The sequence below is a fragment of the Eutrigla gurnardus genome (assembly GCF_963514095.1).
Source record: "Eutrigla gurnardus genome assembly, chromosome: 3".
NCBI classification, from domain to species: Eukaryota; Metazoa; Chordata; class Actinopteri; order Perciformes; family Triglidae; genus Eutrigla; species Eutrigla gurnardus.
Window position 1 is genome coordinate 22,769,777 of NC_139917.1, and position 13,268 is coordinate 22,783,044.

The 13,268-nt window shown below is 39.4% G+C and overlaps 1 protein-coding gene across 6 annotated transcripts in view; it reads left to right on the plus strand.

Moving 5' to 3' along the window:
* Positions 1 to 11,793, plus strand: part of sh3gl2a (SH3 domain containing GRB2 like 2a, endophilin A1) — a 29,713-nt gene extending 17,920 nt beyond the window's left edge. Inside the window, exons 2-11 of one of the 6 annotated variants that reach the window (XM_084006210.1) lie at positions 3,146 to 3,214; positions 3,934 to 4,006; positions 4,555 to 4,698; positions 4,990 to 5,123; positions 5,238 to 5,396; positions 6,338 to 6,441; positions 6,567 to 6,682; positions 7,652 to 7,666; positions 9,099 to 9,110; positions 9,209 to 11,793. In XM_084006210.1, coding sequence (XP_083862336.1) covers positions 3,146 to 3,214; positions 3,934 to 4,006; positions 4,555 to 4,698; positions 4,990 to 5,123; positions 5,238 to 5,396; positions 6,338 to 6,441; positions 6,567 to 6,682; positions 7,652 to 7,666; positions 9,099 to 9,110; positions 9,209 to 9,405 — 1,023 coding nt within the window. In that variant the 3' untranslated portion in view covers positions 9,406 to 11,793. Of the gene's footprint in view, positions 1 to 3,145; positions 3,215 to 3,933; positions 4,007 to 4,554; positions 4,699 to 4,989; positions 5,124 to 5,237; positions 5,397 to 6,337; positions 6,442 to 6,566; positions 6,710 to 7,651; positions 7,667 to 7,796; positions 7,940 to 9,098; positions 9,111 to 9,208 lie in introns of those variants that run through there. The other 5 variants (XM_084006215.1, XM_084006213.1, XM_084006211.1 and 2 more) reach the window with 5 other exon arrangements.
* Positions 11,794 to 13,268: the final 1,475 nt, after the last annotated feature.

Consider the following 13,268-nt stretch of genomic DNA (forward strand, 5'->3'; position numbering starts at 1 on the left):
CAGACAACGGTCAGCTGGTTTGTGGTTTTGACTCCCTCAACACATACATTTGGCTGAATTTAGAGATTTGAATACTATGTGAGTTGAGTGTCTTCCAAACCACACAACCATTGTAGTCAGTATTATCCTGCTTGTCCTTCTCCCTCAGGGATCAGATGTATAAACCAGTACATTTTTGTCTCACTACCTCCACATGCTACCTACTTGGTTGTTACTCAGTGCTACACACACTGAAGAATGTCAGTTCAGGGTGTTATTTCCTGATGAAATGTGCAGCTGGTGTAGTTGACCCTGAAAAGAGTCCAACAAGTATCGGAGGTGAATTGTTTCATAATTTGTACTCCAGTTGAAATCATTATTTTATTATTTGATGAGCTGATCGACAGGACATTTCCTTGCAGCTGATTTCTTTTGGGTTATCATAATCTGAATATCTTTGGGTTCAAAAACAAGCTATTTGGTTTGTGACGAGGAGCAGCACATGTTTTATCATCAAATAAAACAAAAACATTATATACAATTAATATAATACAAATTGGTCATTTATTCCCCATCAATTTATCAATTTATCAGCACAATCTGTGCCTTTAAATACTGCACATGCAGTGTTGTTGGTATGAATTTCATTAATCGTGTTCAGCCTGGTGTGAAATCTTAAATCATCATCCTGGGTCACAACGTCAGACTTCCTCTGTACAGAATGAATAATTGGTTATATCCTCTAACAGTGTGTCATTAGAGACGGCTCACTGCTGCATATGATGAAAAAACAACAACATAAGAATCCTCTCTGTGATGTCATCCCTTTATCTACAGTATGTGTCTCAGCTGACTCATCAAAGCTTCCACATTTCTGGTGTAAAGCACATGATGTGCCTCAGTTTCTATAAAGAAGGATGTCATATATATATATATTTTTTTTTTTTTTTTTGTTCAGGTGCACATAAAACAGGTAGAAATTGCGTTTCCTGTAGCAGCAGTCATGTTGTATCCCAGGAGTAATACGCACAGTACAGTATGTGATTAGGCAGCCTGGTTGAACACCAGAAGTGTCTCTCGGTACATCGCGTGTGTTTGACGCACACACAGAAACCCGGACCATGTCGGACATGTAGAGCACACTTCCAGCCCGATATTTGACACCTCCATCTTTAAGAGCTGCCAAGCATCGTGATGTTTCCATCGTGAGGAGTCTTTCCCCTATTTTGTCTCTGATCCGCTACAAACCGTAGACCTCAGGTGCACGGGTACCTGTCTCCATGGCAACCAGCTCAGGGAGGATCCGGAGACGTTGTAGTGATGTGTAGGTGAAGCTAATGACAGGAAATGTGGCCCGCTGCTAAAACTCCGCCTGTGTGTGTGTGTGTGTGTGTGTGTGTGTGTGTGTGTGTGTGTGTGTGTGTGTGTGTGTGTGTGTGTGTGTGTGTGTGTGTGTGTGTGTGTGTGTGTGTGTGTGTTGCTGTGTTTAGCAGTGAACCGAGGAGTGAGATGACTCATAGAGCACCAATCCTCAGAAAGTCTTGTGCTGCATAAACTGCTGTCAGAGGCTCCGTCTTATAAAAGTAAAATAAATCCCTCCTTGCTCTTTCTGTCACAGACCACGTGTATCCCCTTTATTGCATCTAATTATCTAGTTCAGGATATTTTAAATTGTTTGAAAATGAGAATGAGATTCAATCCAAGAAAATAATAAGCACAAAGTTTATTTATAGACCACGTATCAAAACAAAGGGACAACTGCAGGTAAAATCAGGGTTTGCGTTCTGATAGAAGTTTGTTTTTAGAGGAGTGTTAATAAAAGACACTGGCTCAGGTCACCATGTTTCCTTGTCCCGGTCATTCAGAGCCTCGAGGATCACAAACTCTTCTCTTTAGTTTACAGCCTGGACTCTAGGAGAGGCAGAAGATCACTGCCGAGAATCTCATACTATGCATAAGGGATTAAGAATTGTCTGGAGCCTAAAAGTAATCAATGAGATCTTAAAATCAATAAAACAAACAGGAAGTCAAACAGGCGTGATGCTTGCAGCTCTTAATTCTGGTTTAAAGCCTTGCAGCTGACCTCTGTATTCATTTCAACATTTTAGGATTGTGACGAAAGACGTGGCTGCTTGCATTATTTCTGATACGATTTGTGACGAACCTTGTGATACGTTGCCTGAAACGATCCCGCGCTCGAGAGTGAGCGAGAGTTCATCCACTGACCTTAGCTTTCATGGTTTCTTGAAATCCCACATTGTGACGTTCCCTGAAAGCTGTTTTCCCCTCCCTCGGTCCATCCTGAGGGCCCCGTCTGGCCTCGTTGTGTCAGATCGCTGCCACCTCCAGCCATCTGGTTACATCACGGACTGAGTGGTGATGGTGGCAGAGCAGGAAGTGATTATGAGAGAGAGGGGACAGGAGCCCAAAGGAGTTCTATCTGTGTTTGTGCACGTGGATCTGTGTCGAGTCTGAAAGCTGTAAGGACCAGACCCTCTTGGCTTGCTGCTGCTGCTGTGTGTGTGTGTGTGTGTGTGTGTGTGTGTGTGTGTGTGTGTGTGTGTGTGTGTGTGTGTGTGTGTGTGTGTGTGTGTGTGAGAGAGTGTGTGATCGTTAATGAAATGGTTTCCTTTCATGTGGAGCACAAGGTCAAGCCGATATGCGTGCATTTGTTGTTGTTTGACATTATCTTGATGGAGACAATGTGACCCCGATGTTACAGGCTGGCTCACGCTGCACATGCTGACAGGGCAAACTCCTCTTTGATTTCACATTACATAACATATCATTTACTGAAATAGAGCAGCTCACTCGTTATTCGTCATGTGATAGAGCAGCTGGCCAGGCTGCGGTTTAAAATACATACATATGATGTTTTTTATTTAACAAATGCAAATTGTGAAAGGAATCGTACACTTTCTTATCTGTTAGATTTCCTTTTTTTGGTGTTGTATGTTTGCTGAGTATCCATGTGCAATACTTTTGAAGATGCTCCTTTGACTGATCATCAATATATTTTTGATGGGGCTTTTTTATTTAAGTATAAACTTCATTTCAGCATTGAGAATTGTCTGGAATTTTAAATTTCTGCAACCGACGCACCATCATCTTATCAAACTGATGAAAGCCTAAAACCTCAACGTGTTTTTGTTTGTTGGTTCTGCAGAAAGTGAGCGAGAAGGTCGGAGGTGCAGAAGGAACGAAGCTCGACGATGACTTCACTGAGATGGAAAAGGCGAGTCTGAACTCTGTTTCTGTTCTCACACTGTTGAGAAGTGTCTTATTGATCACTTAAGAACACTGCAGGCAAGTTATTAGAATATCAAACAAATTAAAAGTCCAGCAGAAATACTTCTCTTGACATATTCAGTGGATATAAAATGGTAGAAACAGTCGACATTTTGTGGTTTTAATGGACAGTCACCAGAAACACTGCTTATTCTGTGCTAAACACAATTAGAAGGAAGAGAAAATCAGATACAGAAAGAGTTGACACTATAATTAAACCTAAACCGGAACATTAAGAGAACCTGGCTTGTGACTGGAAGGTTGCCGGTTCGATTCCAGGACCAACAGGACAAATCTTGGTAGGGAAGTTGAAAAAAAAGTAGTGCTAGCCTCTGTCCCGTTACCACCACTGAGCCAGAGGCCGGGACCTCCAGCAGGTCAGACTGTGGTTGAACTGAGCAGCTTCCAGGTAGGAACGTGTGTAACTGTGTGGTCGGGCTGAATATATCACTATTTTATTCTCTCTCAAGAACAAAGCAACACTTTTCTTTTATCTTGTTTTTCCTCTCACTATTTGAAGCATCAATGACTTTGTCACTGTTATATTTCTATCATCCTCTCCCACAATATTTCAGCCGTTACCTTATATGCGTTTCTGTCTGCTTTTGTCTTCCCTGTGATTTCTGCACCGTCCATCTTCATGTTGGTCTCCGTTGTCGTTTACAGAAGATGGACACCACCGCTCGGGCCGTGATGGACATCATCACCAAGACCACGGAGTATCTGCAGCCAAACCCAGGTGACCTAACTGGGCTGTGCAGGAAGATAATATGATGTGGTGTTTAAGCTCAGACTAAAGGCTCGTCTCCCAAGAGTCGATATTAAACTTAAAATACTTTCAAAAATATACATAAATGCACATGCATACTGTACACCTATTCATACACAAAACATGTGCCGCATTCAAACCTATAAACACATTTTATTCATATATTGTGTACATTATTGCAAAGAGATGCATAATGTAAATTACCTGTAATAAAGATCCCTTAGCCCATTTTAGTTTTTACTCTGGGATCTATTTTATTGTTGAAATGATTACATTTTTATGGGAAAAAATCCTGTCAGTCAAACATAAAGTTAGATTTACCAACTGGAATAACCGACTGTGACTGTGCTGACTGAAATACGACACCACATTAATAACAGTGTTTTATGGATGCACGTTTTAGTAGCAAGGAGATTTTTCTCACAACTCGATTCGTCGCCCCAGGCTCCGTTTTAAAAACACGGCCTCGCATTTAGCGCAGTGGAGTTTGTTGTCATTCGTGTTTTTATCCCTCGCAGCCACCAGAGCCAAGATGAGCATGATGAACTCCATGTCACGTATGCGGGGCCAGGAGAAGGGACCCGGCTACACCCAGACCGAGGTCATCCTGGGAGAGTCCATGCAGAGGTTTGGCAGGGAGCTCGGAGAGGAGTCCAACTTCGGTGAGCTGCGGCACAGAAAGAGAAGATATTATTATATGCTTATTATATGCTTCATAATTTGCAGTAACAATGTTATGAAAAAAACATGAGCTTATTTTTCAGACAAGTCGCCTGAAGTGATTTGGTTCCCAAGTGAAGGCATTAAACGTTGAAAGATAAACACCCGTCTTCAAAATCTGCTGTGGATTCTAATGAGACAATGTTACTGCAGATGAAGCGTTTTCTACACTTTTATACTGACAGCCGTGTGCTCGTTTGTTTTAGTGTCTAATTGTGTCTTTCGTTTCCCAGGCAACGCTCTGATTGATGCTGGGGAAGCCATGCGTGAGCTTGGAGAGGTGAAGGACGCGCTGGACATGGAGGTTAAGCAGAACTTTATTGATCCAATGCAGAACCTCCATGAAAAAGACCTCAAGGAGATTCAGGTACGAATGCAGAACTTCGACCAAGACACGACTTCCATCGCCAGTTGTTTCTTTTTCTTCTTTTCCTGGTGGTGCATCAAAGATTCAGCTTCACCGTGTGGTCTTCTTTCGCAGCATCACCTGAAGAAAATGGAGGGTCGTCGTCTGGACTTTGATTATAAGAAGAAACGCCAGGGCAAAGTGACCGATGATGAGCTCAAACAGGCACTCGAGAAATTCGACGACTCCAAGGAGATTGCGGAGCAGAGCATGTTCAACCTGTTGGAGAGTGATGTAAGGAGGGTTTTTAATATTATATGTTTAATGGAAAAAGTAAAACAGCGGAAAATATTCTATCATATTCACCAGGTGGACTGAAACATGACTCCATTGACTGCTAATGATTCCTACTAGATTTGGCAATAGGCAGCTGTTTGCTTCAATGTATTAGCATAGTCATAATAATAATAATAATAAAGCGTCATAGTTTCTCAGGTCATTGTCAAGTTTTTGGGATCTGAAGTGGCCAAATAATAATAATACAATCTTAAAACCATCAGGATTATTAGTTGATCTTATATGTTGCCAAATCAATCTCACCATTAACGTCTGATCTGGATCATTCTATCATATCACCAATTGCCGATGTTCAAATTGTCATTTTAATGAGGACTTTAATGACGTTTTCTCCATGTTAGCTTAAAAACATCAACAATTCCATCGAAAGCTGCCAGATTGTTTGGTCCAACTGCTGTTTCCAAGGTTGATTTCTATGGGTTTTCAACCTGTAAATCACCTAAAAGCATGCTGTTGTTGTTTTAGCTCCTGAGTTTGATTTGAGTTGTGATTTTGATTCAGGACTCAGTAGCATCACAGAACCCCACTTCTGGTTGCCTTGTCTCCTTTTTTTATGTGTTTTTGTTCGAAGCCCCAAATAAGGTCTGTGGTTAACACAAGTGTAAGAAAACGCTTCTTTCTACCATCTAAAATACATCAGTTAATACCCCTCTTGTGCATTTTGAAGCTTTAAAGTGTCTTTAGAATAAGCAGTTGCTAACATGTGGCTAAATGAGACCACAAAACATTTTCACATCTAACAGCCTTCAACGCTTTGTGGTGCGTTCTCGCGCTCCTCGACCGCGGCCCACAAACATTCACCATCCTTGCACCACTTTAGTGACAGTGATGCTTCCTCGTGGTCAGTGTCAGTGTGTAACAGTAGACATCTTCACCAGATTGAACAGGTGAGCCAGCTCGCTGCACTGGTCCATGCTCAGGTGGAGTACCACAGCCGCGCTGCGGAGATCCTCACACAGCTCTCCAGTAAGATCGACGAACGGTCAGTACTCCCACTTACAACCCTACATGATTGGATGTGCTCACGTGTGCAGCATCACCACAGAAACACACAGACGTTCATGTCCGTCTCTGGTATGTGCACTGAGGGATTCTGTGTCCGTGCAGGATAAGGGACACTTCTGTCAAACCGAGGAAAGAGTTCGCTCCTAAACCACGTACATCTCTGGACTTCTCCATCAGTGAGAACCACAATGGAGGCATCAACACTGCTCGTTCTCCAGGTGAGACCAGGAGTGCATGTGCTTGTTGTTTAGAAACATGTCCAGAAACTAGTCCCGGTACCATAAATACACTGTAGTATCTCACTGGGGGGTCTCAAACAATCCCTTTGAACTGGTGTGAAGTAGGAATTACATTTGTATTCCTGTCAAGGATAGTTTCTGGGCTAGTTTCTTTTAATTCATGTACTTATTTCCTTTTATAACCCTTTTGTGTTTTTTTCTGTGTTTTTTTAATTTGTACTATACATTCTCAAATAAAAGCCCAAACGGATGTTGGCTGTTGAGGAAAAAAGCAGAGGAAAAACATGCAGGAGATGCATTATAATGACTTGCAGGGTGAAGTTAGTTTTCTACATTTTCACAGCATCTTCAAACACCACAAATTTTTTGGGGTAATTTCTTGATTTCTTAATATCAAGATACTGAAACCCGTTACCACCTGCCAATATTTCACAATAAAAGTCATCCAGGAAAGAGGATTTGAAGACTTTTAGCATGTTTTGTTTGCAGCAAATGGATACAATGAGGAATAAATACTACAAAAGGGAGATTCCTTACTAAAATATTAATATTATTGGTCGCCCAATATCAGCTGGGATGGGCTCCGGTACTCCCACAACCCTGAACAGGATAAGCAGTGATCTCTGATGGGAGGATGGTTTATTAAAACAGTGTCATTGAGACCTCTTTTTTAAGAGACACTTGTGCATAATAACACATTTATAAGCCTAGACGAACACACAATTTGAATACATGACATACATTAATTTGCAGCGCTTTTATTAATCAACTAAAAAATGTGAGGATTTGCTAATTTTATCTTTCTTTTCCCCGGCTCTTTCAGTTCCCAACGTTTTACTTATTACGTTAAGTGAAACCGAATACCCATCAACCCAGATCTAATTAATACAACTCTGCACTCTTCTCTTTCCCCTTTTATGATTTTTTCTTTGGTTTGAATTCTTCCAGGGGCGAGGTCTCCAGGTGAGCCAGGTCATCTTATCTGTCAATACGTTTCTCACCCATTTATTTCTTCAACCACGTGCTTTCATTTACACTTGGCGTTTTCTTCCCCTGCCTCCCCCTCGTGGTGTTTCCTCTTCCCTCTTTGCAGCAAGGTCTCCAGGTGAGACAAAAGCGTATCCCCCCCGGAGAGATACAACAATATCTCTTCCATCGTCATTTTTTGTCCATTTCTCCTTCTTTGTTTCTTTGCCCAAAGAAATGTTTGCATTCAAATAATAGAATTTAACAGCAGAAATACAAGTGCCGTCCGCTCGCTGTACAAAGAATGTCCGACCTACAGCAACAATGAAAAGCTTCCCAGCGGACGAGCATTTGCTGTTTCTGTTTTGTTCTCTTGTCAGTCTTCTGATCCGTCTCACCCTCCTGTTTCTTTGTCTGTCTGCCTCTCTTTCAAGTCATCTCCCAACTTGTGTTTCTTCTTGTTTTGTTTATTGACCTTTCCATCCGCCTGCCGTACTCACCCATCAATCAACCATTTCTCCATCTATAAGATGCAGATTTAAAACACCAAACAAAAACACTTAAACGCTTCTGTCAACTTTGTTTTTTTCGTTTTTTCCCTTTGCAGCAAGATCTCCAGGTGAGCAAGGGTGACTTGGGAAGATGTGCATAATCTCCCCATCACTCTTATTTCTATCCTTGTTTAAATTGACTTTTGTGGAAGTATATTTTTGTCTGCATTTCTGTTCGCAGTGCAGCTCATCTGCAATGCAGCAACCCCTGATTTATCTTTTTTCCCAATTTTTCATCTTTATATTATTGCTAAAGGAACAGTTAGACATTTTGTGCCATGTGTGTATTACTTAGACGATCAATATGACTCCTGGAAGCTAAATATGAGGCTGCAACCATTTAACTTAGCATAAAGACTGGAATACGGGGAGGACTGCTAACTCTGTCCAAGGGTAACAAAAAAACTCACTAATAAATGTATTTAACCGGAGTTATGTGCTGCTCCATTTCTTGGCGAGTATTCTCCTGGAGTGCCATTCTCCAAACGACCACAAGGGGCAATGATGAGTCCACAACAAACTTCGATTTATGCAAATCAACGTTTTCAAGTAATAATTTTCAGTTTTACAAGAGAGAAGACTTGAAGATTAAGCGGCTGGTTTGGCAAATGTACATCTAGCCTCCCTGCGTCTCTCACACAGTGAACCAGACAAGTTTCCAGGCTTCACGCCAAGCTAATCTAGCTGGCTTTATCCGTTACAGACAGATTATTTCCCTGTTCACGAGAAAGACAATGAGCACATATCTCAAAATGTGGAACTCTTCCTTTTAACGTTGTACGCTTCATTATTATTTTCCGGTCACTGATGTGCATATTTTGTGTCTTTTGCTTTGTCTCCTCCTCTCCACATCTTCCTCTTGTCTTCCCCTCTTTCAGCCAGGTCTCCAGGTGAGCCTTTCACAAGCAATCACTATGTCTCTAATCTGTGTGCAGCATCGTATCTCTTACCTCTTCCTCTCTTATGTCACAACCTCTTCCCCCCCCAGCCCCCATGGACCAGCCCTGCTGTCGTGCATTGTACGATTTTGACCCTGAGAATGAGGGCGAGCTAGGCTTCAAGGAGGGCGATATCATCACCCTGACCAATAAGATCGATGACAACTGGTATGAGGGGATGCTGCACGGTAACTCTGGCTTCTTCCCCATCAACTATGTGGATATCCTGGTGCCACTGCCCCACTAGGAGGTCGCCAAAGCCAGCAGAGTCTGCCATGGTGACGAAACAAACCGCGCCCAACCATCACCCCCAGTATTCCCACTAACCTTTTCCTTAACATTCCCAACAACCACCTGGACTCCGCTTTAAAGGAGTCAAAACAGCAGCAACGAACAAAGATTTATGACAAATTAGAGCTATTATGCACCAATTGAGCATAACAACTTTAAATGAGGAAAAAAACAAACAAATCAGCATTCATGTCGTTGCTTCCCCCTTATCCCAGGAGGTACCTTCAGACTTCCATAGTCATTTCATCCAGTCCTGTCCCAGCGTTTGTCTCGGTTTGAGTTGACTGTCAATCCGTCATCATTTCAATGAGTTTATCAGAGCAGCTTTGCGAAATCACACTTTTCTCTCATTCACTGTACTTTGTGGAAACCTCTACAGTAGATAGCAACTCTCACATACTAGGAAAAAAAGAATCGCTCCATGTGCTTCATGTTTGTTAGAGACTCTAGGTCAAGCATGGTTTCAAGTGTTTTATCTTATAAAAAAAAAATATGTTAACCTGATTTTTGTTTTGAATATTCCTCTTTTGTAATTGTAGTCGTCTCATGGCGTCCACAATTCTATCCAAAGGATGTCCTCACCTTTTTACATATTCATGGTTTTAAACAAAGTTGTAGACAAGATTCATCTCGTTGAAAACGAACAACCAAGATTACCCATTGTATTTTTTTTTTTTTTTAACATATCAACATGTGTACATGAGTGGTCACATGTAAGTAAGATACCAAAGTTACCTGCAAAAACCAGAGTCAACTCCAAATTAGCGTCAAGATTTCCAGACAGCGAGGTGTCAGTGGATCTGTTCGACGCAACAGAGTGAAGCTTTGCCATCTCTAGTTCTTTGGTATTTTTATCGGGACAAGTGGAACTGTATTCTTAAGTTATGACATTACCTATCTGAGCCAGTGATTAGTGGAGTGATGACATGATTTGCTAAAACACAAGTTGTGAAGTTTAAACAGTTTGAAGTGATGTAAGAAAACTTCCGGTGCATAAGTTTCAGTCCTCCAACATGTATTTTATCAGCAGCTTGTGTGAAAAATGGTTGATGTATTGTGATATAATAAATTGTAGGACTGTTCATTGGGGCAAATGTTCTCCCTGCAGCTGAAGGTGTAGCTCTTTTTGCTGCATCCCTGCTAGTTCGATGAGTATTCTGTAGTTTAGCTGTCTATAAGCCATTGATTAAGATGAAACTCGACAAAGCCAGGAGCGCACAAATCTGAATGGAATTTTTTTTTTTGTCTTGGTGGAGATGTTTTATTCATTGGAATGATTCTTACACAAACATCTCCAACATAATATGGACTAAAAAGCTGCAGATTTACCCTTTTCATGTCATGTAAGACCTAAAAAAATGCAAGATTATGATTTCTCTCACCAGCTATATGGTTGTATGCAGTATTGTGTGGGATTTTCTTTCCCTGTCTCTGACTCATGTACTGATAATCTAGAAATCAAACCAGACTAAGTTACTATGGTCCGTTTTAATCCTCTGAGCAGGTAGGTGCTGTCAGGCACACGTTATTCCCAGGAGTTTTATTCTCTGCAATGTCGACTATGTATTAACCCTCGTGCAAACTAATCTGTGCAGCAGTCGACGGTATTTTTCACTCATCTTGTAGTAATGTTGTGCATGTACGTTGGGGAAAGGGTCTGGGTTTGCATATGTGTTATGCAGAGGGCAGGGGTTGCAGAGGACCTCTGATGTTGAGGTATTTAAGATGTACTGTCTCTGACAGTGTTCCACATTAAAACAAACATGGATGTCTCTTTGATCAAAGGACCAATTCATTATATCCAGTAGAATTACAGTAAATGATGCAAAATCAACCGATTCCCATATACCCATAAGTGTTGTTTTTTTTAAGGGAAGCACAACTTTAACCGATGGTACACTTTGTTGGCTGAGGAAGAAAAACAATAGTTTGAAGGTCATGAATTTATTTTTTAAAGGCGTAAAATAATTCCTTCTTTTTCTCTTTTCTCACTTTTTTTTTTAACAATCGTGTGTATCTTTGCCCTCAATGAGGACTGTACAGCTTTTCTGTGTTTTGTTTTCACCTTGTGTGTATAGTCGCGCATCTACAGTAACGTCTTATTTTTGTAATTGTGACAAAAGTATACACATACAGTATAGATGTATATATACAGTATATTATCCAAAAGCAATGTGAAAGGAAGGATTTTCTGTGCTGCACATGATTGTCTTTGGATTGTTTTGTTTTTCTGTTTTCGTATTATTTTCTTCTTGCACTGGATTCTAAGACTGTATGCTTGATGTAAAGAAAACAATGTGATAAGTCAATGTAATTTATTCAAATAAATACAAAGAAAGGGTTATTGTCCCGGCAACTTTCTCTTCATAGATTCACACACCACTTGATTTTAGCTCAAGCCTTAAAATATATTGCAGGTAAAAATCTGTCATGAAAAACAATAATTTATTAAATGATTTAAACACAAACTAAATGTGAATGAATTTGCTATCTTGCTTACCATCTATTTTACTTTGCCACTTTGTCTAGCTGTTTTCAGAAATGGAAAACACACAGCAGTGACTTGGCTCACTTCTTAGAGGAAGAAGATAGATGCATTATTAATTGTCCTGGTGGATTCTTTCATGTACTTGTTTAAGAATCAAAACAGGAAAAAAAAAGAGGCCAGGTAAGAAAATCTGTTTTTGGTACCTCCAAGATGACTGGAATGTCTTAATAATGTTGTTAGTGTAAAATTCTAAAACTCACGACTACAGCTTCATGTGTCTTAAAGGCTCAAAAAGTTATGAAATATATACATGTGTAAGATGGGCTGTACATTTTAAAATTTATACTGCACAAATAACAAATTACAGCAGGGTGTATTGTGAAGTTTATTAGCTATAGTATGTCATAAAAAACATAACAATTCATTCTATAGTATGTAGAAAAAAGTTATAGTATGGTACGTTGAAATAAGTCATAGTACAGTGTGTTGCAAAATGTCATTAAAAAAGTAATATTATAGAATGTAAAAACAAGTAATTGTTCATACTTACAAAAAAGTCAGTAAAATATGTCAAAAAAGTTAAGAATGGCTTATCGAAAAAAAAGTCATGTAAAGGCATAGTATAGTACGTTGAAAAAAGTCATGAAAAAGACAGTATATTATATCAAAAAAGTCATGAAAAAAGTCAGTTTAGTACGTCATGAAAAAAGTCAAAGTATATTACGTCGAAAAAAGTAATGAAAAAAGTCAGTATATAATGTTGAAAAAAGTAATGAAAAAAGTCAAAGTATACATCAAAAGTCATGAAAAAAAGTCAGTTTATAATGTCGAAAAAAGTAATGAAAAAAGTCAGTATATAATGTTGAAAAAAGTAATGAAAAAAGTCAGTATATAATGTTGAAAAAAGTCTTGAAAAAAGTCAGTATATAATGTCGAAAAAAGTAATGAAAAAAGTCAAAGTATACATCAAAAGTCATGAAAAAAAGTCAGTATATAATGTCGAAAAAAGTAATGAAAAAAGTCAGTATATAATGTTGAAAAAAGTAATGAAAAAAGTCAGTATATAATGTTGAAAAAAGTCTTGAAAAAAGTCAGTATATAATGTTGAAAAAAGTAATGAAAAAAGTCAGTATATAATGTCGAAAAAAGTAATGAAAAAAGTCAAAGTATACATCAAAAGTCATGAAAAAAAAAGTCAGTATATAATGTCGAAAAAAGTAATGAAAAAAGTCAGTATATAATGTCGAAAAAAGTAATGAAAAAATCCAGTATATAATGTCGAAAAAAGTAATGAAAAAAGTCAGTATATAATGTCGAAAAAAGTCATGAAA